Source organism: Bufo gargarizans, chromosome 1 (genome assembly GCF_014858855.1).
Source record: "Bufo gargarizans isolate SCDJY-AF-19 chromosome 1, ASM1485885v1, whole genome shotgun sequence".
NCBI lineage: Eukaryota > Metazoa > Chordata > Amphibia > Anura > Bufonidae > Bufo > Bufo gargarizans.
Window position 1 is genome coordinate 136,898,400 of NC_058080.1, and position 24,386 is coordinate 136,922,785.

Below are 24,386 nucleotides of genomic sequence, written 5' to 3' on the forward strand. Positions count from 1 at the left end.
GTGAAACTGAAACAAATATAGTAGCTGGGAGTGGCAGACAGGACTCACCTGAGAAGGATGCCTACAAACTCCCAGTCAGGACAAAAAGGTTCACAAGGCAAAACCCTGATGACATACCCTGAACCACAGAGCAAACTCACAAGCTATCGCTGCGACCTTCTCCTCCCAGACCTGTCTGGATCAGTCACAGTCGTGACAGTACCCCCCTTTCTACGAGGGGCCACCGGACCCTCAAGACCCGGCCTCTCCGGATGGGACCTATGAAAAGCACGAATAAGTCTGTCCGCCTTTATCTCTGATGCTGGCACCCACATTCTCTCTTCGGGACCATAACCTCTCCAGTGCACCAGGTACTGAAGAGAGCGGCGAACATATCGTGAATCAACAATCTTTTCTACCTGAAACTCAAGACTGCCATCAACAACCACCGGTGGAGGCGGTAGTGGCAATGGTTCAGGAGGTTCTACATATCTCTTAAGCAGAGATCTGTGGAAGACATTATGGATCCTTAGAGTCTGAGGTAGCTCAAGACGAAAAGCCACCGGGTTAATGACCTTAATTACCCTATAAGGACCAATAAATCTCGGACCTAATTTCCACGAGGGAACCTTCAGCTTGATATTTCTGGTAGACAACCACACCAAGTCATTCACCCCAAGGTCCGGACCTTCAGAGCGCTTCTTATCAGCCGCACGTTTGTATCTACCACCAATTCTCTTCAAACTTTCTTGCACACTCTGCCACACTGATGAAAGTGAAGATGCAAATCGTTCCTCCTCGGGAATCCCAGACGGCCCCCCCTCACTAAACGTACAAAACTGAGGATGGAAACCATACGCACCAAAAAATGGTGACTTATCTGTGGATTCTTGACGACGATTATTAATGGCAAACTCGGCTAACGGTAAATAAGATGACCATTCCTCCTGATTTTCGGAAACAAAGCATCTCAAATATGTCTCTAGGTTTTGATTGGTACGTTCAGTCTGACCGTTGGACTGTGGATGGAAAGATGAAGAAAACGACAGATGAACCCCTAAACGAGAACAAAAAGCTTTCCAAAATTTAGAAACAAATTGGGTACCACGATCCGAAACAATATCGGAAGGGACCCCGTGAAGCTTCACGATGTGGTCAATAAAAACCTGAGCCAGTGTATTAGCATTAGGCAATGCGGTAAGAGCAATAAAGTGCACCATTTTACTGAATCTGTCAACAACTACAAGAATAACAGTCTTCCCAGCTGATACTGCGTAATGAAATCCATTGATAGGTGCGTCCAAGGCCTGTTGGGGATGGCCAGAGGTAAAAGACGCCCTGCTGGACGAGTATGATCTACCTTAGAACGAGCACAGGTAGCACATGCAGACACAAAATTAAACACCTCCTGGCGCCACTTAGGCCACCAGAACCGACGAGACACTAATTCAGAGGTTGCCTTACTACCCGGGTGTCCTGCCAGTGTGGAGTTATGGTGTTCTTTTAGTATCTCCAGGCGTAAATTTTCTGACACAAACAGTTTACCCGAGGGGCAGGAGGCCGGGGCGTCCCCCTGAGCTTCCAACACCCTCCCCTCTAAACCTGAGTGTAATGCAGAGACCACCACCCCCTTTTGCAAAATAGGCTCTGGTACCTCAACATCACCCCCTCCAGGAAAACTTCGAGACAATGCATCCGCCTTAGTATTTTTTGCCCCCGGGCGATAGGTTATTACAAAATTAAACCTAGTAAAAAATAACGACCACCGAGCCTGTCTAGGGTTGAGACGTTTAGCAGACTCCAGATATAATAAGTTTTTGTGATCAGTAATCACTGTGACGGGATGAACCGCCCCCTCCAAAAAATGACGCCACTCCTCAAAGGCCAACTTAATAGCCAAAAGTTCCCTGTTGCCAATATCATAGTTCCTTTCTGCAGTAGACAATTTCTTCGAAAAGAAAGCACACGGACGCCATTCACCAGGGGACGGGCCCTGAGAAAGTACCGCTCCCACCCCCACCTCTGATGCGTCAACCTCTACAATAAAAGGAAGCGAGACATCTGGCTGTACGAGAATAGGGGCCGAGGTGAATCTCTCCTTCAGAGATGTAAAGGCAGTTTTGGCTGCATGTGACCATTTGGAAAAATCGGATCCCTTTCGGGTCATGTCAGTCAGTGGTTTGACCACCAAGGAATAGTTCTTTATAAACTTTCTATAAAAATTGGCAAACCCCAGGAAACGTTGCAATGCCTTCAGGTTCTCAGGCAGATCCCAGTCCATAATCGCCCGGACTTTCTCTGGATCCATGCGGAAACCTGAATCTGACAACACATACCCCAGAAATTGCAGTTCTTTTACGGCGAACACACATTTCTCTAATTTAGCAAACAATCTGTTGGCCCTTAATATCTGCAGCACTTGTCTCACATGGATCTTATGTGTCTCCAAATCCGGAGAATAGACCAGGATGTCATCAAGATATATCAACAAATCTCCCGATAAGGTGACTAAAAATATCGTTGACAAAATGTTGGAACACCGCAGGCGCATTAGTAAGACCAAATGGCATGACCAGATTTTCATAATGCCCTTCTGGAGTATTAAAAGCCGTCTTCCACTCATCCCCCTCTTTGATGCGAACCAGGTTATAGGCTCCTCTGAGATCCATTTTAGAGAACCATTTAGCACCAGCAACCTGATTAAAGAGGTCGGGAATGAGAGGAAGAGGATAGGGATCTCGGATAGTTATCCGGTTTAATTCCCGGAAATCCAGGCAAGGACGCAGGCCCCCATCTTTCTTTTTAACAAAAAAGAAACCTGCAGCCACGGGTGAAGAAGAGGGTCTGATGTGTCCCTTAGCCAAACTCTCCGAAATATAATCTTTCATAGCCTTCCTCTCCGGGCCGGAAAGATTGTATAACCGGGTTTTAGGTAGTTTTGCCCCAGGTACAAGATTAATCGGGCAATCATATGGACGATGAGGTGGTAACCCCTGACAACCCTTCTCAGAAAACACATCCATAAAATCTGACAGAAAGGCAGGTAGAGATGTTACAGAGAGTGTAGAGAACCTACTACTCAAGCAGTTGTCCTTACAATGTTCACTCCACTCCACAATCTCCCCGGCCTGCCAATCCACCACTGGATTGTGGGTCACCAGCCAGGGAAGCCCCAATACCATAGGAGCCGGAAGACCGTCCAGGACATAACAAGAGATATGTTCTTTATGGAGGTCCCCTACCTGCAGATGGATGTTATGGATGATCTGAGTTAACTCTCTCTGAGTAAGAGCGGAGGAGTCGATGGCAAAAACAGGAATAGTTCTGCGTACCGGTTCCGGAGTAAAACCCAGAGCCTGAGCAAACCGTGAATCCACCAAGTTGACCCCTGCCCCACTGTCTAAAAAGACGGAACAGATCTCAGTCTTATTGCCCGCCTCAACGGTAGCGGACAACAAAAACTGAGACATGCGTATGGAGGAAAGAAATACGCCCAGACTGTTATCCTCCGCACAATCTGGGGACTCTAGTTTTCCGCCGGCTCCCTTGTTTGTGGTCTCTTGGGTTCTGAGGGACATACCTTTACAAAATGACCCCTCCCCCCACAACGAAAACAAACCTCTGACCTACGGCGGACCTTAGAAGGATTTACCCGTCTAGTGGCGCCCCCAATTTGCATTGGTTCGACTGGATCATAACAAACCGATCCCTGCCCTATAGAGGCCTCTGTAGAATTTAATAGTCTCTCCCTGAGTCGTCTGTCGATTCTTATGGACAGAGACATAGCAGCCTCAAGAGACCCAGGGACCTCGTATACCGCCAGCGCGTCTTTTAATTTTTCAGACAACCCCTGGCAGAACTGACTCCTAAGGGCCGAGTCGTTCCATAAAGTATCAGTAGCCCACCTACGGAATTCGGAACAATATAGTTCAGCAGACCGGTTCTCTTGCCGAAGTCTACGTAGCTTAGACTCAGCCAGTGAGACCCTGTCCGGGTCATCATATATGAGACCCAGGGCTTTAAAAAACTCCTCCACTGATCGTAAGGCCGGAGAGTCTGATGGTAGGGAGAAAGCCCAAGCCTGCGGATCTCCTTGCAGGAGCGAAATTACAATGCCCACCCGTTGTTCCTCACCGCCGGAGGACCTAGGGCGTAACCTGAAGAACAATTTACAAGCTTCTCTGAAGGTTACAAATTGGTCTCTTCCTCCTGAGAACCTATCAGGTAAAACCACTTTTGGCTCAGGAGTACCTTGGTTTCCCGTAGCAACGGTGGAACCCAAGGATTGCTGCTGCTGCTGCACTGTTGCTTTTAATCCTGCCACTTCCAGGGATAACCCCTGTAATTGTTTTGCCAAAGCCGTAGCCGGATCCATAGTGGAACAGAAAAATACAAAGCAAAACAGCAAGCAAAAAAAAAAAAAGAAATGTCACTTTTTTTTTTTTTTTAAATGGCCAGATATACTGTCACGACCGCTATCCCAACAGCAGTCGTGTCGCACCAGACGGAGGGGAAGGGGGACCCTTATCTACGGATGGGAAATAGAACGGTCACCCCTGACTAACCCTAAGCTGGCACCTGTCTGCCCTGATACCCTAGACGAGGTGTGAACCCGTGCGGCGAGCAGGATGCCTAAACCCTCAGTCACCCTAACAAGACTAGACTGGGGAAAGGCAGATGGGAGCACTAGTCACCATCACTCACGTCTAGGAGAACAACAGGGGAAGACAGCAACAAACAAACAATCAAACATAGATAGACTTATCCAGTCACGAGCAGAGAAGGTGATCCCAATAACGACAGTCCACACCAGACGAGAGCTCCACAGCAATACCATCAAACGATCTCCTTCAAAGGTCAGAATAGCACTGGAAATAAGGACTATATCTGGCAATGACTGCAAGTGAAACTGAAACTAATATAGTAGCTGGGAGTGGCAGACAGGACTCACCTGAGAAGGATGCCTACAAACTCCCAGTCAGGACAAAAAGGTTCACAAGGCAAAACCCTGATGACATACCCTGAACCACAGAGCAAACTCACAAGCTATCGCGAGTAGCAAGTCGCTGCGACCTTCTCCTCCCAGACCTGTCTGGATCAGTCACAGTCGTGACAGATACATCCAAAACATGTTAAATCATGACAGATGAGTGGTGTACCTGCAGCAGGTTTCACAGGCGAGACAATTTTTGTTCAAGAAACAGTGCTTAATTAAGATAGCACACTTGTAACACAATTGTTAGTTATCCCCTATGATTTTTGGGCACTGATGTGTTGCAAGCCCTAGGGGCACATATACATTTCAATGAGGACGGTACCACACGGGTAGATATAGGAGCCTCGGATGAGGTTCTGTGTCAAGTTATGGCTTTGTACCTAGAGCCCGAGACAGGATGCCAGCTACATTACAAGGATTGTGAGGAGTTACAGGTGGTCCCAAACAAGTTGTGGGCATCCACAAAGTTGGACATTGGGAAACTCCAGGAGTGCCGCAGGCCCAGTGACATCACGACTAGTATCAACTGGCCTGGGCAGGGCTAAGCTCTGTTCACTTGAATGGAGCTTAACCGCGCCCAGGCCAGTTGATACTAGTCCTGATGTCACTGGGCCTGCGGTAAACAGTGAGAAGGCCGCGGCGCTCCTGGAGCACCGCTGCCTTCTCAAACATCTGATCGGCGGGGGTCCTGGATGTCAGACCCCCGCCGATCAGATGCTGATGATCTATCCAGAGGATAGATCATTAGTTTAAACAAACTGCAGAACCCCTTTAATGTTACCCCTTTCATGGTTCATCTCAAACCAGGCTGCCAACCACCCTGTGTTAAGCAGTACCCCTTGAGCCATGCCCAGGAGCAGTCAGTAGCTATACAGGTGAAGCAATATGAGAGAATGGGGGTCTTAGTAAAGACCAGTTCACCAGCGAACACATCCCTGTTCCCAGTTAAGAAGAAGCCAGTAAAAGGACAACCAGTAACATACAGGATGGTTCATGATCTTAGGGAGGTCCATAAGGTCCTGATGCTGCAGACTCTCATTGTGCCAAACCCGCACACTTTATTGTCCCAGGTGCCACCAACTGCCACACATTTCACTGTGATAGACCTAACAAATGCATTTTTTAATGTTCCCCTACTTGTTGATTGTCATATTTGTTTGCATTCACATTTAAAGGTAATCAATATGCCTGGACAGTTTTACCCCAGGGAGCACAGAATTTGCAAGCCCTTCAGTCAGTTTTATCTGGTTGGTCAATCCCAGATGATTTTGTATTACTTCGATATGTAGATAATCTACTCCTATGTGCAGAAAACCGGAAAAGCTGCCACGCTGTCATTGTTATTTCATGCAGAAAGTGGTTGCAAAGCCTTCCGAGACGAACTGCAATACTGCCAGTCAAGAGTTACATTTCTGGGACATTGTCTCTCAGAGGGTGCAAGGCACCTTACTGAGGAGAGAAAACAAGCGGTGAAGGACAAAAAACTCCCTCAGGGGCCGAAACCCCCCAGGAAGTTTTTGGGTCTGGTCTCGTACTGCAGACCCTGGATAAGGCATGCATCCATGCTTATGAAGCCTTTGTATGACTGCCTGTCATCAGAACCTTTTTGTCTGGCGGAACATGCAATCGAGTCCATTTTAACTCTGAAACTGGCAATATTGTCTGCACCGGCATAAGGAATCCCAGACTATGATCAACCGTTTAATCTGTTTTACTCCAGGGACACAGCACAGCAGAATTAACCCAGAAACATGGAGCTAGACAAAGACCAGTAGCATACTTCTCTGCCAGACTAGATCCTGTGTCCCGAGGAGCTCAATCATGTGTAAGAGCTGTGGCAGCTGCCCAACTCATGGTGGAAAAAGCATCTGAGATAGTCCTTGACTACCCCCTAGTAGTACAACCCTCACAGATTCAGAAATGGGGTAGGGAGGTACAGGTGCATTACTTACAGAGTTAATGGAAACAGAAGATCATGATTGTGAGCGTTTGATGCAACAAGAGACCTCTGGTTTTTCACATGTTCATGACACACTTCTTGATAACCCTGATTTTGAGTATTTTGTAGATGGAAGCAGATGTATGGTAGAGGATGGTTGGTTTCACACTGGATATGCGGTGGTCACACAGCACTAGGTAACACTTGCCAAACCACTCCCTCCTCACATGTCGGCATGGGAGGCTGAGCTGAAGGCACTCACTGAAGCGTGTAAAATGGCTAAGGACATGAAGGCGAACTACACGGATTCCATGTATGCATTTGGTATTGAACATGAGTATGGGCCAATTTGGCGGGCCAGAGACTTTTTGACTTCAGCAGGCCAGCCCATTAAGTATAAATTCATGAACTCTTTATTGCTACCTGAAGAAGTGGCTATTATAAAAGTGAAAGCCCATACCAGACAAAGTACTGATGAGGCAAAAGCAAACAACAGGGCTGACAAAGCTGCTAAACAAGGCGACCTCAAGCCCAGAGACACTGAGACTGTACTGGTAAATGCCTTTCAGCCTCAGGAGATGTCTGTGGAGGTTTTGGTAAAACTGTCTGCTCAAGCAGATGAAGAGAAAAAATAATCTTGGACTAAGAGAGGTGCTACTCTAAATGAGCAAGGACTATGGGAGGTTCAAGGTAAGATCTGCCTACCCAAAGCCCTGTATCTGATGATGGCCCAAGAAGCCCATGGGGTGACGCATCAGGCAAAAGGTCCTATGATCAACACTGTAGCCAAAAGGTGGATCGTTCCAGGGTTCTCCACCATGGCAAGAAGGTTTGTACAAAGTTGCATGATTTGTGCTTTGAATAATCCAGGGCAAGTGGTGAAGACTCCAAGCAAGCACACTCCTAGACCTTTTTTCCCGTTCCAGAGACTGAAGATGGACTATCTACAACTGCCTAAGGTAGAAGTATATAAGTTTGTTCTTGTGTGTGTTTGATCTCTTTTCAGCTTATCCCATGTCTACAGGGAGTGCAGAATTATTAGGCAAATGAGTATTTTGACCACATCATCCTCTTTATGCATGTTGTCTTACTCCAAGCTGTATAGGCTCGAAAGCCTACTACCAATTAAGCATATTAGGTGATGTGCATCTCTGTAATGAGAAGGGGTGTGGTCTAATGACATCAACACCCTATATCAGGTGTGCATAATTATTAGGCAACTTCCTTTCCTTTGGCAAAATGGGTCAAAATAAGGACTTGACAGGCTCAGAAAAGTCAAACATAGTGAGATATCTTGCAGAGGGATGCAGCACTCTTAAAATTGCAAAGCTTCTGAAGCATGATCATCGAACAATCAAGCGTTTCATTCAAAATAGTCAACAGGGTCGCAAGAAGCGTGTGGAAAAACCAAGGCGCAAAATAACTGCCCATGAACTGAGAAAAGTCAAGCGTGCAGCTGCCAAGATGCCACTTGCCACCAGTTTGGCCATATTTCAGAGCTGCAACATCACTGGAGTGCCCAAAAGCACAAGGTGTGCAATACTCAGAGACATGGCCAAGGTAAGAAAGGCTGAAAGACGACCACCACTGAACAAGACACACAAGCTGAAACGTCAAGACTGGGCCAAGAAATATCTCAAGACTGATTTTTCTAAGGTTTTATGGACTGATGAAATGAGAGTGAGTCTTGATGGGCCAGATGGATGGGCCCGTGGCTGGATTGGTAAAGGGCAGAGAGCTCCAGTCCGACTCAGACGCCAGCAAGGTGGAGGTGGAGAACTGGTTTGGGCTGGTATCATCAAAGATGAGCTTGTGGGGCCTTTTCGGGTTGAGGATGGAGTCAAGCTCAACTCCCAGTCCTACTGCCAGTTTCTGGAAGACACCTTCTTCAAGCAGTGGTACAGGAAGAAGTCTGCATCCTTCAAGAAAAACATGATTTTCATGCAGGACAATGCTCCATCACACGCGTCCAGGTACTCCACAGCGTGGCTGGCAAGAAAGGGTATAAAAGAAGAAAATCTAATGACATGGCCGCCTTGTTCACCTGATCTGAACCCCATTGAGAACCTGTGGTCCATCATCAAATGTGAGATTTACAAGGAGGGAAAACAGTACACCTCTCTGAACAGTGTCTGGGAGGCTGTGGTTGCTGCTGCACGCAATGTTGATGGTGAACAGATCAAAACACTGACAGAATCCATGGATGGCAGGCTTTTAAGTGTCCTTGCAAAGAAAGGTGGCTATATTGGTCACTGATTTGTTTTTGTTTTGTTTTTGAATGTCAGAAATGTATATTTGTGAATGTTGAGATGTTATATTGGTTTCACTGGTAAAAATAAATAATTGAAATGGGTATATATTTGTTTTTTGTTAAGTTGCCTAATAATTATGCACAGTAATAGTCACCTGCATACACAGATATCCCCCTAAAATAGCTAAAACTAAAAACAAACTAAAAACTACTTCCAAAAATATTCAGCTTTGATATTAATGAGTTTTTTGGGTTCATTGAGAACATGGTTGTTGTTCAATAATAAAATTAATCCTCAAAAATACAACTTGCCTAATAATTCTGCACTCCCTGTAAAGCAAATGCAAAGAACACAGCAAAGAAACTGGTTAGTGAACTGATATGCAGGTATGGTGTTCCTGAAGTCATTGAGTCAGACAGAGGTTCCCACTTTACAGGTGAAGTGATGAGAGAGATTATGCAAACCTTAGGGGTGACCCAAGCCTTCCATATGGTGTACCACCCACAAAGCAGCGGCGGTGTTGAACGCTTGAACGGGACAATAAAACTGAAAATTCAGAAAGCCATGCAGGAAACAGGTAGACCATGGACAGAGTGTTTGCCTCTAGCCTTATATTCCATAAGAACCACTCCAACCAAGAAGACAGGGTTGTCCCCCTTTGAGGTATTGTTTGGCAGTGCCCCAAGACTAGGACTGCATTTTCCTCAACAACTGCAGTTACAGACCGATAGTATGGTCAGCTATATGAAGGCCCTTACTGAAAGACTAGACCACACTCATAAAAAAGTGTTTGCTTCCATTCCAGATCCTGACTCAGTAGAGGGTACACACATTCTTGTACCTGGAGATTGGGTGGTGATAAAGAGGCAAGTGAGAAAAACCCTTGATGGTCCCTTCCAAGTTTTGCTGAAAACCGCAACCTCTGTAAAGGTGGAAGGAAAGCCTTACTGGATTCACGCCTCACATTGTAAGAAAGTGCCTAACCCTAAGGATGAGGATTCTTGCCCTGAACATTAACGCTCTGTATGTAAACCTAAAAAGTGATGGGGACAATGCCCCTATTAGGCATCATCAGGTCATGCTAAGGAATATAACAAATGCGGACAATTACAAGAACTGTTGGATCTGCACTCACGGTCCTGTGAGTTCAAAGACTATGCCTTATCTGGCCATTCCAGTACCATGGTCAGAATTGACTAACAAGAACTGCAAAGACTTCTTATCGATCAGGAGGCCATGAGGTGATAGTCTTAACTTCAATTCTACAGCAGTCCCCCTCCCTATCGCAGGGTGGGTTGAGGTCCCCTGGTGGCAAGCCAATATCACTGCCCAGGAAAATAAGACTGTTCGAGTATGGGACTTTGATGGGCAAAAGTGGGACAGAAATTTGAGTGTTGAGGTTTCATTCGGGAAACTTTGACTTTCCAGTATTGGTCTCCTTTGCCCTAGCTAAAGGATATGAACAAAGTGATGTCCCCATGATAACAGGAGTACAGAGGACCCTTAATAATACATCATGGGAACATAATAATAAGTTTAAACATGCAATAAAGGATACTGGAGATTGTAAGTACAACACTGGGGCTGTAATCACCCCCGAGACCAATGATAGTTACTCTTGTGGTTTGAGAGGATAGGTAGCAGCAATGACGAAGGTCAAATATGGTGTTTGTACAATGAAAGTGTAGCAGTCACTGCGTCTGCCTATATTCTCCTCTATCATTTAACTTATAAGCATACTCTTCCTGGTAATCTTTATTTTGCCTGCGGAGTGGCAGCGTATAAGTGGATTCCACCTGAAGCTTTTGGAACCTGTACTCTTGTCTTATTCACTCCAGCCACATTTATGCTGTCATATGATAAGCTTAACATAAATGCTGTGCCTAAACATACATTATATAGAAGAGCTGCAGACAACAATCCCACACCTAATGGAAAACCTCATGTAGTGGAGATGAGCATTTCAAACAAGATTTTTAGTGCTCAGTTTATTTACCCAATGTTAATGCAGATGTGTTATACGGTGGTGTGATCCCCTCTTGTGGATGGGCCCACTTCCCCTTTTCTCCATTTCCTTTATCATCCATTAAGTCCACACTATATTATAGGATATACAGGATGATGTCCCTTCATATACTAAAGTTTTATGAACCACTATTTCGCTTTTAATACATATGTATTTGTACATTTTAGATTTTGCATTTTTAATCCATTTCTTATATTTTAGATTATTTTTACATTGTAATATCATTGTGTTTTGGGTCATAAGGACTAATTAAGAAGTGGCGGTTGTAATTTAATACAAAACGCATATGCGTTTTTTAAAAACCGCACCAAAAACGCATGAAGAATATAGAAATAAAAGATTCCAGCCCAGATTTTGTGGATTGCCTGTGACAATATAAAAGGGGATGATGTCTGATCAGGGATATAGCTACTGAGGAAGAGGACGGAAGTCTTCGAAACGCGTTTAGCGTTATATCCCTGTCTACAGCAAAATTCCGGATATGAAGATAGAGATTTAAAACATCTAAATCATCTTTAACAATTGGAGAGCTCCACCTCTACATTGCACCGAAAGCACCTTCTCACAGAACTATCGGAAAGGAACTGCCAAGTCCCGCGATATCTCTGAGATACCACGTGTCCATTACCAGAGAGCGAGGACGCCGAGAGTGAGCGGTGTAGTAAGTGATTAGTTCGGCTGCTGTAAATTCGCCCAGGACGCTGGAAGTGAACGACGCAGTGAGCAGGACAAACCGGACTGTCTACGTCATTCATCGGAGGGTAAGCAATCTTTACCCCTAACAGATTTTACATTAAGGCCGTGATTCCAACGGGCCAAAGGACTGCTGAAGTAAGCGTTACATATAGAGGAGTGATATCCTCCAGCAGCATACCTATAGACTTTCCAACTAGTGTTTGTCCCTTTTCGGATCCGGAACAATTGAATACACAGACTGTGGACATTGAATAGGAGACTAACAGGCTTGACGATCTATGCCATTTAACAGCTACTATCCTCAACAGGAACAGTTAGCATACATCGTCATTTAACATTATTTATTCTTCCTAGGAGGTCCTGTTTTTGTATGTTCATACCCATACAACCAGAGTATTCACTTTTATTACTTTTAGAGGGGATTTGATTGTATACTTTTAGTACAAATTTTATTAAGTTGTTTTTTGAAATTTTATGTGTTGCTGTCATCACTCCATTGCTGAGGGGGCAGTTAATAAATAGTACGTTTGATGTGTACCATATAGCGAGTGCCAGTCGTCTTTTTACTCATTTTTTCTATACCATTGGACTGATTGAGTGAGCAGTCCCTCGACTAGAGCACCCTTACCATACTGAGAAGGGAGGTGAGCTATCCACTAAATTTCACAGATGTGTAATAAGTTAGTGGTAGCCACTGACTACCTAGCTGACCATACCAGACAAAGTACTGATGAGGCAAAAGGAAACAACAGGGCTGACAAAGCTGCTAAACAAGCCGCCCTCAAGCCCAGAGACACCGAGACTGTACCGGTGAATGCCTTTGAGCCTCAGGAGATGTCTGTGGAGGTTTTGGTAAAACTGTCTGCTCAAGCAGATAAAGAGGAAAAATAATCTTGGACTAAGAGAGGTGCTACTCTAAATGAGCAAGGACTATGGGAGGTTCAAGGTAAGATCTGCCTACCTTTTTAATTTTATCAGATTTTTTAAATAATATGCTGTATTACCCAGGATGAATTTTGTTTTATTAATTATGTATTTTTATCGGTTTTTCTACATGGATTTTATGTATTTTTACCAACCTTTTTTGTTTGGACCGAAACCTTTTTGATTGGTTGAACACGAAACTATGGGTGGATATTTTGGGGAATTTAAGACGGCCATGAAAGGGGTTTGACCAGTTGCCTCTGATGAAGCGCGAAAGCGAAACCCGGGCCGGGCAGGAGTAGGAGACGGTGTTTTATGTTTGTGATGATCTTTTAACCAAGAGTGGCTTTGTGAGTATAATAAAACCTTTTTACCTGACTGGAATCATCAGTGCTTCACTATTGGTGCAGTCTCTCGATATCCCACAGGAGTGTGTTTGAGGAGAGGAGTGCATCTGTGGAGGGCGATTTGGTTCTCTGTGTCCAAATATGCTCACGGTTTTGTGCTAGAGTGAAGAATTCAATATCGTAAAAAAAAAAACAGCACGGTCCTACCCTGAAAACGCATTGACTGTTTGTGTGAACATTGCCCACTTCACATTTGGGACCAGCAACTCTGACAATACAGGCAACGTACCGAAGTATTTATTTTACTTATATTTGTCCCTTTGAGGAATTTGTGCAATTATTAGCAGGACGAGTCTGTGATGAACACCCACATTTAAGATTAAGGAGACGCTTCAGGCGTATAGAAATGCTTATTTCAGATTGTGATTTAATGAGTTATGATGTAATGCTTAAATATGTTTCCCACTTTGGAAATGATCCAGAAAAATGGTATGTAATCTCTGCTTACTTTCAATAAAGTTAGAAACACTTGATATACAGCACTGCGCCTGTTAAAAGTTTTCTCTGAGTACTCACATAAACTTCTAATTGGGAATCCACAGCTCATCCGGCATTGGGGTTTTTGCCCCAACATTCCACAGGGGTGGTAGGGGTCGGGCAGGTGCACCAGGCCGGGGCCTAAGTGGGAAGTTGGAGAAGACGCGTGTGATTACTTCAAAGGACGCACCAGAGTTGGTTGAGTGGCTCATTCAGCCTTCCGCTTCTGCACCCTCCCCATCTTCTGTATCTGCACCCTCCTCACTCTCTGCTGTGTGCAACCCCATAGACACCAACACCACCACCATAGTCTCTCCACTTTTTTCCCATCCATTCCCAGACCTTACCGATGTGCAGCCATTCTTGACATCCGATGAGGAAGAGGAGGTAGCAACGGCCTCCACCCAGCGGTCTGACGACAGTACCCAGATCAGCCCCAGGAGTGAGGTCCCCGCTGTTGCTGCCTACTCCGAGATCTAAAATGTCAGAGGTGGTGAAGGTGACGATGATGACGTGTCGATGGACGTCACGTGCGTGCCCACAAGAGAGGAAGAGGAGGGGAGTTCAGAGGGAGAGACTGAGCAGAAGAGAGGAGGAGGAGGAGGAGGAGAAGCAGGCAGGGCACAGGAGGCAAAAAGCAGACTGCAAATGTATCTGGTCGAGCCATCCACCATGCACAGTCACTTCTGGAGTTCCCAGGATCCCAGGCACATGGCTCCGTAGTGTGGGCTTTTTTTTAACATATCAGCTGCTGACAATAGTGTTGCCATCTGCAGCCTGTGCTGTCAATGCATAAGTCGCGGTAAGGCTAGTTTCACACTAGCGTTCGTCGGTCCGCTCGTGAGCTCCGTTTGAAGGAGCTCACGAGCGGACCCGAACACCTCAGTCCAGCCCTGATGCAGTCTGAATGGAGCGGATCCGCTCAGACTGCATCAGTCTGGCGGCGTTCAGCCTCCGCTCCGCTCGCCTCCGCACGGACAGGCGGACAGCTGAACGCTGCTTGCAGCGTTCAGCTGTCCGCCTGGCCATGCGGAGGCGAGCGGATCCGTTCAGACTTACAATGTAAGTCAATGGGAACGGATCCGCTTGAAGAGGTCACCATATGGCTCAATCTTCAAGCGGATCCGTCCCTCATTGACTTTACATTGAAAGTCTGAACGGATCCGCTCAGGCATCTTGCGCACTTAGAAAATTTTCTAAGTTATTAATGCAGACGGATCCGTACTGAACGGAGCCTCCGTCTGCATTAATATGATCGGATCCGTTCAGAACGGATCCGATCAAGCGCTAGTGTGAAAGTAGCCTAAGCCCAACACTCACCTAGGGACGACTGCCTTAAGAAGGCACCTGGCCTCCCATCACGAAGAAACGCCGTCAGAACCACAAAGCCACATTCCCGGCACTCCACGTCATGCCTCTTCTCCTTCTCCTCTCTCCTCCCATTTGTCCTCCACTCCACCTTTCACCATGCCGTCGTCACGTTCATCTGGCAGAAGGCAGGCTTCCATGGCCCAAATGTTCTAGCATAAAAAGTTGATGACGCCAGATAACCCTCTTGCCCAAAGGCTAACCACTGGCTTGTCGGAACTGCTAGCCCGCCAACTACTGCCATATAAACTGGTGGACTCAGAGGCCTTTAGAAAATTTGTGGCCATTGGCACACCGCAATGGAAGGTCCTCGGAAGGAAATATTTCTCCCAGAAGTGCATCCCAGAGCTATATGGCCACGTTCAGCGGCAAGTGGACATATCTCTGGCACACAGTGTCGGTGCCAAGATACATCTGACCACAGACACGTGGTCTAGAAAACACAGGCAGGGAAGGTACATAACTTTAACTGCCCACTGGGTGAACCTTTTGATGGTTGTCAAGCATGTAACCCGTGGCTCCAGTGTGGATTTGGCGTTACCGCCACGGATTGCATGCAGGCCTGTCTCTTCTTCTCCTCCTCCTACTCCATCATCCTCCGTCTCCTCCTCTGCTGACTCATCCTTTTCCACTGCTACCGCCTCTTCTGCTGCGCCCCCCAAGCTCCCCAGAACCTATTCGACGTGCCAGGTGAGACATTGCCATGCTGTGCTGCAGCTGTTGTGCCTGAAAGCCAAGAGCAACACAGGTTCTGCACTGCTTTCAGCCCTGCGGTCACAGACCAATCAGTGGCTAACCCCACTCAATTTGACAGTTGGTAAAGTGGTGTGCGACAACCTGCTGAGCGCGCTGAAACAGGGCACAGGAACACACGTGCCCTGCATTGCACACGTCCTGAACTTAGTCATACAGTGATTCTTTGGCAAATACCCCACAGTCCAGGATGTCTTGCGGCAGGCCAGGAAAATCTCTGGCCATTTTAGAAGATCTTACATGGCCATGGCTCGCCTTGTTGACGTTCAGCGGCGACACCACCTGCCCATCAGACGTCTGATTTGTGACAGCCCGACGCGCTGGAACTCCACCTTGTATATGCTTGATAGGCTGCTCCAGCAGAAACGTGCCGTTAATGACTACCTGTACGAACTCTGCAGCAGGACAGGTTCTGGGAGCTTGGTTTCTTTTCACCGTGCCAGTAGCTGCTCATGCATGACGCATGAAGACTTCTGTGGCCATTTGATGAGATCACCAAACTGGTCAGTTGCAGCCAGGGCGCCATCAGTGACATCGTACTTTACGCCTTCTTTCTAGAGCATGCATTGCGTCGTGTCATTGATCAAGCCGTCACGGAGCAGGATTTGGAAGATGAGAAAGTCGCAATGCTGAATGAATTCCCAGGGTGGGCTACTCCAATTGAGACAAGTCAGCAGGAGTCTGAAGAGGATTCAGAGAAGCTGGGGGAAGGAGGGGCAAGAAGAGCAGGCTTTGAGGGAGATTTTAGACTTTTCGGGGATCCCTGGTGTTGTCCGTGGCTGGGGGGAGGAGACAGAGGATGACATTTTTCTGGGCGATGAGCAGGAGCCAGGGTGCTCCACCGCTTCCAATTTAGTGCAAATGGGGGCCCCGTACGAAAAGCATAAAGGGAAAGGACAAGTATTTGGGTTTCAATCCTACCGCGCCTGCAAGAAGAGGGCGGTTTGAAGATGTGTTGGTTACTTTGGATATGAGATCATTCTTGCATCCAACCCATCGACAGCCACCCTCCAGATCCAGGCTCAGGGAACGCCTAGACAGACAGGTGTCCGACTACATCGAACAAAAGAAAAATCCAGCTTCCAGAAAATGTATAATCTTTAATACATACGTGCTTTAAAAGCTGACATACATAACATACATGTCTACATGTTTTGGATCACAAAAATGTGGATCCTTACTCATGACAAAAAACAGAAGTATTCACCTGACATAAATAGAGAAAGATATCAGCAAAAACAGGTGTGAACAATTAACATAGACTCCACCTCAAAGGCTGCTTCTAAGTGACATAGCATACAAATACAAAAAAAATCATATACATTTGTGCTTTTTAAAAAATATACAAAGAGACAGAATAAGAATCAATAATGTAATATAAGATCATGTTTGCGATTAAGACTTTTTGGAACACGAGAATCCATACGTAAAATCCAAAATAATTCCCTGTTTAAAAGTAGCCTTCTATGATCTCCCCGACGTTTAGGCGGATTGACCCTTCCCAAGTCCTGTACCTGTAAACCTGGGGTGTCTCCAGCATGACATGTTGCATAGTGTGAACTGACCGCTGATACATTTTTGGTGGTAGCATGTGGAATATCTGTCATAGGTCTCAGAATTCTGACCTTTAAACAGTTAGTGGTACAGCCCACTATACACCAATACACCACAAAACTGGTGTTGCAATTAATATACTGTTTTATTTCTGACCCCTGCTGGTTTGCAATAGAAAAAACTGACTGACCAGTCTGAATAAATCCACAGCATGTGCATATGCGATGTCCACACCTACAATTGCCCTTAAAACGAACCCAAGTGGACTGGGTGCTGTTCACACTAGAAAATAAACTTGGACTGACTTTCTGGGCAATGGTCGGTGCACGTCGAGCTACACATTTTATTCCTGAAGACACAATATCTGTTCACTGTTCATCAGAGCAGAGTACTGATAAATATTTTTTTTATAATATCACAGATTTTCGGGTATTCAAGACTGAAGTTAGTAGCAAAAACTGAAGCAGATTGTTTTTCTCTATTTTCCTGTATTGCTAAACTAGCTTTTTTTGGGAAAAAACAAATCCGCAGACAATGTAGATGAAACAAATCTTTTAGCTTGATTCAAGGACTGCTTAGAATATTGTCGTAATGTTGGACGGTCGGCAACCACATTCAACTCTTTTGAAAAAGCCTCATCGTCAGAACAATTGCATCTAGCGCGTATATTCACCCCTAGGTATATTGTGAATGACATGTGGGGGGGGTGACATGATGTAGCAAGAAGAGTGGTGTTGCCGGCAGTTTCCTTACGATATGTATGTGTAGTTACCTTGGAAGTGAATGCATAATTTTTGGGGCCTCTAGTCCAGTGGCCTACAGTAAAATATTTATCGAGTGACCGCCTAATGTACCTCCAGCCACATCATCACAAGTTCTTTTCTGTCAGGTGAATACCTAATGTTTGGGGCCTGGACTCCTGTGGCTTAAAATAAAAATGTTCTAGGCTCCAGCAGGGCACATTTTTGAGAGTTTCCCTTTAAGATGCATAAAAATGGCCCCTTATTAAAATACATATTTTTTGTGGGAATTTTTGCCAATGATTCCCCTCTGGTATGCCACTGTCCATGTTGTGGGATTATTTGTGCACTTCTAGTAAGTATTTGGTGGCTGCAAATATGACCTGAAGGTTTTTCAGGTTTGCCTGCCATTAAAGTCAATGGGGCCCGCTGCGAAAGTGAACTGTCCCGGCCGATGTTTGTCCATCACTACTGTGGACCTTTTGTTTGTGGGCCGCAATATGAGCACAGGCAGCACACGTTCGTGTGTATGAGCCCTAAAGCTGTATTTCACTAATCACTCGGCTGTCTTGTTGTACAGATGCTGACTGGTCTTCCTGGAGTGTTGGTCTAACAGGAGAATTATAATGGGTTATTAGGAGTAGGAGCTCCCCCACGTGCTTCCTCTCCCTTCTAAGGGCTCTTTCACACTTGCGTTGTCCGGATCCGTCGTGTACTCCATTTGCCGGAATTACATGCCGGATCCGGAAAAACGCGTAAGAACGCATAATGTTTTCTTTCCGGATGCGTCTTTCTGGCTTTTTTGGTAAGAGACTGATCAGGAAATTCTGAAGCTAACATCAACGTTGATGTTGGCTTCAGGATTTCCGGATCAGTCTCTTTTCGCGCCAGCCAAGCCCTTCCTACGACGGAAGTCTATGCCGAAACAAAAGAACGCAAGTGTGAAAGAGCCCTAAGACTACACAGGACTACACAGAAAACACATCTCAAGAGGGGAAGAACAGTGGTTAGCCCTATTTCTGCCATTCTTTGCCAACCATACCTCTTCCTACTGGTTCACATGGTCATTACACTAAACATATATAGCATTACATTGCAAACATTTGCAGATAGCCCCAGGTGTGGGTTACTGCACAGTTAAATATCTGCTCTTTCTACATAGATAGCTGTCAATCACTGATAATTGTACATGGAAGGAGGGCATTTTTGCATGTGGGGCATTGCTGGTCTCCAGGAGAAGGGTCGCGGCTGGGCTCTAACGGCCAAAGAGACGGCCCCTTGGGCTCCCTAGGAAGGTGATTAGCATATGAATAATTTTTTATTTTATTAATTCATTGATGGCAGTAACACAAGTATATTTAAAACATGCAGAAGGAGACCTAACTGCACCTATGAACATTTCTATAGGCACAATCCTGGCGACAGAAAGCATGATAAATGGTTAGAAAGTATAGCATATGCCTAGTGGGATAAAAATCTTTCAACAATGAATCAAGGGCATCATGTCTTAGCCCTGATGAGCTGATAATATAAACTGTATACAGTCCCATGTGTCCTATTGCTACCGTAGGTACACACTACACCCCCTTTCTTATGCCAGTTTTCAGTCTACTGTCTGCAGCTGCTGGCAGTTGAAAGATGGAACTGAGCATGTGTGTCCACCTCAGTTAGGGGGACTGAAAAATGTGAAAAAGAGCAAACAGCAGGTGGCGCTATACAGATTGATTTTTATCTCAGTGGCTATACAAAAATTTGAATTGCATGCAATTACAACAGTATTCAACTCCATTCCAACTGTAGAATATTGTCATGGGACAACACCTTTAAGCTGGTCATACACTCTAGATGGCTGTTGGCAAACAGCTATTCATTCTGTCTTCCCCATGCACATGTATGCTCAGCTCAACCAAGCATGCATGCATTCTTAAAGGGGGAGGGCTGTAAGACACCTCTGGGGGTGGCTTATGTTTCTGAGAACAAAATGATCAGGTAGGTTGCAATTCAAAAGTCACATCCCTTCTTTCTTCCAACATCTGCCATCTGGGAAGAGTCAGGACACTCTTGGCCAGTTTTAGTCTCTGATGCTTAGTAGTGGCATGTTATCACTGCTAAAGAGGCCAGTTAAAATTCTGCCCTGACACATCTGTGCAAAAGAATATTTATCATGATACAGAGTTAGGGTCCATTCACACGTCCGTAGTGTATTGCGGATCCGCAATACACCCGGCCGGCACCCCCATAGAAATGCCTATTCTTGTCCGCAATTGTGGACAAGAATAGGACATGTTCTATTTTCTCCCGAAGCCGCGGACCGGAAGATCGGCGGCGTGCTCCGGAAATGCGGATGTGGACAGCACACTGTGTGCTGTCCGCATCCATGCCGTCCCCATAGAGAATGAATGGTTCCGCACCCGTTCCGCAAAATTGCGGAACGGATGCGGACCCACTTGCGGACGTGTGAATGGAGCCTTATGCAAATGGACTTGGCTTTGATCACCTACCTGCTTTTGGTGCATATTATGGAAAATGTTACCAAAAAATATCTATTTACCTTCTTTGGTGCACAGAAGAGAAATTTTGCTTTTGCTTTTACACTGAATGCCTGGTAACAAAAGACAAAAAGTTTAAGTTAAATGAGTCATTTTATACATTCATCATATATGCACTTTTGGGGATCATAGTCCAATAGTAATGTTTAAATCATAGGATTATTTGTGCCTAATTTACTTCCACTTAAGAAGAATGCTGGGTCTACCACCCCAAGTTTGATGACAGTAGATGATGCAGAGGAGGCAGGGTGGACTGACTACTGAGGCAACCATAAAAACACCAGAGCCTCCTCTGCAAAGTAGTTATGCAAGCAACACGGTGGATAACGTATCAGTCAGTCCACCTAATTACATTGTATATTTAACATGCAAAGTGCAGACTTTAGTTGGGTAGGGGGGCTGTACACTGCATACTGGAAGCATTTGGACTGATATATTAAAGGCCATGTCCACTTTTGGGGGGCAATTTCTTTTAAATTATTGCATTGTATTCATAAAAAAAATAAAAAAATTCAATTGATCTTTATTAAAAATATGGAGCCTTTTTTTCTGTACATAGCTGAGCTGCTCTAGTAGCAGCCTCTGGATTTCCTCTCTTTTCCATCAGTTGGGGAGCTGACAGGCTCCTTATCTCTGCTCTCTGACATTATAAACACTTATTATAGTTCAGTTCTTATCTTTGTGATAAGAGTGTGGCTTAAATAAGTGTTTTTTACCTCTTAGTAATTTAGACATAAGGGTAATTAGATGACCGGCATAAAGTGAAAGTACCAGTCACACAGTTAGAAAAGCAGTTAACCTTTTGTGACAGAACGGCTCAATATTTTTAATAAAGGCCAATTGAAAATATGATTTTTAATTAAAAAAAAGAGTAAAATGCAATCATAAACAAAAACTGACTCTGAAGGTGTAAATGGCCTTTAAGGTTTATTCTGTTTTCCATGAAATTTATGACCAGCATGTGTTTGGCTTGTTAAAGGAGTCTTAATCTATGATCATAATTTTACACCACTTTTTATACCAACTAAATCTTTATCAGAACTTTACACCACTATTTTTTTTTTGTCCAAAACATGCGCCAAATACTATAATGCTTTTGATGCTGTCTAAATCCACTGTGCAGAAGCCACCACTATTTCTCACTTAGAATGCTCTGGACCCACTCGTGGTTTAGTCCCATTCAATGGAGCTAAACTGCGAATGGACAATTGCTGCTTCCGGTGGCATGTATCCGGACACCACACCGAGAAGGGACATGTTCCTTCTTGGCGCTGTTCCCACTTAAAAATGCTGACTGGGCGATCTGCAGCACAAGCAATGGGCGACGGATACCACGCGGCCACAGGTAGAATTTTGGAACACAGTCAATCCTAAAATTTCAAAAAAGTAAATTCCAGCAAGTCCTTAACTCGGCAACAAAACAAGATTGGCATTGACATTAAATGTACACTAAATGTAAATCCTTTGTAATTGTTACACCTCAGAGTGGTGTTACCACTTCTGCACCTTCCTACTGTCTTTAATGGGCTAACCTGAATGTCCTCTTATGTATTTATTCCAGGTCCTCCACACTGTGCATTTCTAACGTTATGTAACTGTTCATGTCATGTGCCTGGTTCACCATCAGGTGGCAGCAAATATGGCAGAGCTATACTTAGATAGAATGGAACTTACCATTCCATTCTAACCCCCCTCTGTAGAGAGGTGGGCGAGTATTACTTCCTGCAGGAAGGGTGGGGCAGAAGTCCTAGTAAGTCTAGCTTACCCCCAGCTAAGGGAAGGGTGTGCAGGGGCACGTCTCTGATGGACGTGCCCATGCCAGCCAGAACACCTTAAGCTCTGCTGGCCATAGAGGCCAAAGCTTGAAGCCTCAGGAGCCAGGAGGAAAGTTCCCTGGCATAACCTAGAGTCAGACTACAAAGTAAAGTGCAGCATACAGAAGAAGCTGAGTTATACAACCAGCCTGTTAGTACAGCAGAGTCAGAGTGGAGTTTGCCTGCCAGTTTTAATGTTAAAGCCTGCTAGAACCAAGAATAAGCCTGTAAACCGGTTTGGAGAAACGTTTATTCAAGTAAAGCTTCCATTGAACTTCATCTCAAGGTCTGGACTCAAGTTGTTCTTTTATTTCTCAATTATTCTCCCAATTTATTGCTTCAGAACCAAAGCTTGGGGTCCAGTGGTATCCAGGTAGGAGCACCGTGACACACATAAAGAGACTTTTTTTTATTCCGCAACGTACCACTCTGCATTTCCTACACCTGGGACGCACGTTATATAGAGGGCCCTAGGGGGAGGCCGCCCATTGCATAATGAAGAGATATACTGACTAGCTGATGTTACAATGCTGTATCACTTTTTACATTGTGAATAATACAATGTTTTGTGCTAGTCATCTAACTGTTGATGGTCTCTCCACGAGATTTCCTGTTGTTGTGGCTTGCTTACATCACCTTGTCATCACATATAATGCCAAAAATGGAAAAACGTGTGAACCCCCATATACAGTATAAGCGTTACTTGTTTAATGACTACAGTGATTCACACCTATTACACGGCTGCAGCTTAAATTTGCAGCCGTTTCATCTGGTGAGCAAAAAATATGTTTCCCATTAGAAGCCGACTCATCCATTAAGTTGATGCTACTGTCATAGGCTGTGAAGGCGATAAGTGCTTGCAGAAAGAAGCTTTGGAACATAAAATTACTTCATATTTTATGCAGAAAAACATATGGTGTGGTGAAGTGCATGATAGAGGTGTGCTGAGGGTGTGTATCTCACCCAGGTTTTCAGTTTAGCTGGGTTAGATAACTGGAATCCAGCAATGGTGCTGCTTCAGCAAGGCATAGTTGCTGGAGACCATTTTGTTTAAAGTTGCATGGGCTGGATTTCTTTGGACTGTGAGACAGGTTGGTAGTGGGAGTCTCTCAGTCCACACCCCTAGTCAACTACAGTTATTCCCTTTAGCTGAGGAGATCACAGGTGAGGTCACCTGGGCTATAATCAAGGAGGGATAGGACAACCCTCTGTGTATGACAGAGAGAGAGGAAGTGACTCTACAGAGAGAATTTGGAAAAGGAAGCCTGCAAAGGCCCTGTGTGGTCCCAGCCAGAACGGCTGAGGGGCCATGAGGCTGTGTAAAAGCCTGAGTTTTGGGGGCCCAGCGACGCCTGAGGAAAGCGGGTCGCACGGTCAGAGTCGGGAGGACTTCTGGACCCTTTTCCCCCAAAGGTACTGGTGTGGTCAGAGCTGGGAGGCTGCAGGACCATATGGCTGAGAAAGGCCGGATTGTACCCTGTGTGTGAACTGAGCTTTATGGGTGAGGTAGAGACGACCTATGTATTAGGTAGTGCCTAGACGGGCAGGTTTTTATTTTGTGATGTTTATGTTTGTTCTGGTGCTGAAGTGCCAAAATAAAGCACCAGTTGGACATGTCTAAGGAGGAATCTGTCATCGCTGCCCTGCTTGAGAGAGCGATCCCTTACAATGGCTATAGCAAAAATGGTTCATACAGATAGGTTGTTATCTAGAAAACCTGGTTTTTAACCATGGTACTTCGAAAGTACTACAGTAAGGTCCGCAGCATGGCGCATATAGAACTGAAATGAAGTAGAGAAACCTATATGGCCAGGAACAAACTGACAATTCTGGCAGAGTATGCCCACAAAATTCTAATGAAATTTACAATCCCAATGCATTTGACAAAGCCAGTGGGGTTCTCTTTACATGT

At 45.2% G+C, this 24,386-nt stretch overlaps 1 protein-coding gene across 1 annotated transcript in view; it reads right to left on the minus strand.

Moving 5' to 3' along the window:
- The window catches only part of CORIN (corin, serine peptidase), a 521,382-nt gene that overhangs the window by 80,014 nt on the left and 416,982 nt on the right, over nt 1-24,386 (minus strand). Inside the window, exon 19 of the mRNA XM_044298842.1 lies at nt 20,663-20,705. Within this exon, the coding sequence (XP_044154777.1) occupies nt 20,663-20,705 (43 nt within the window). The remainder of the gene's footprint in view (nt 1-20,662; nt 20,706-24,386) is intronic.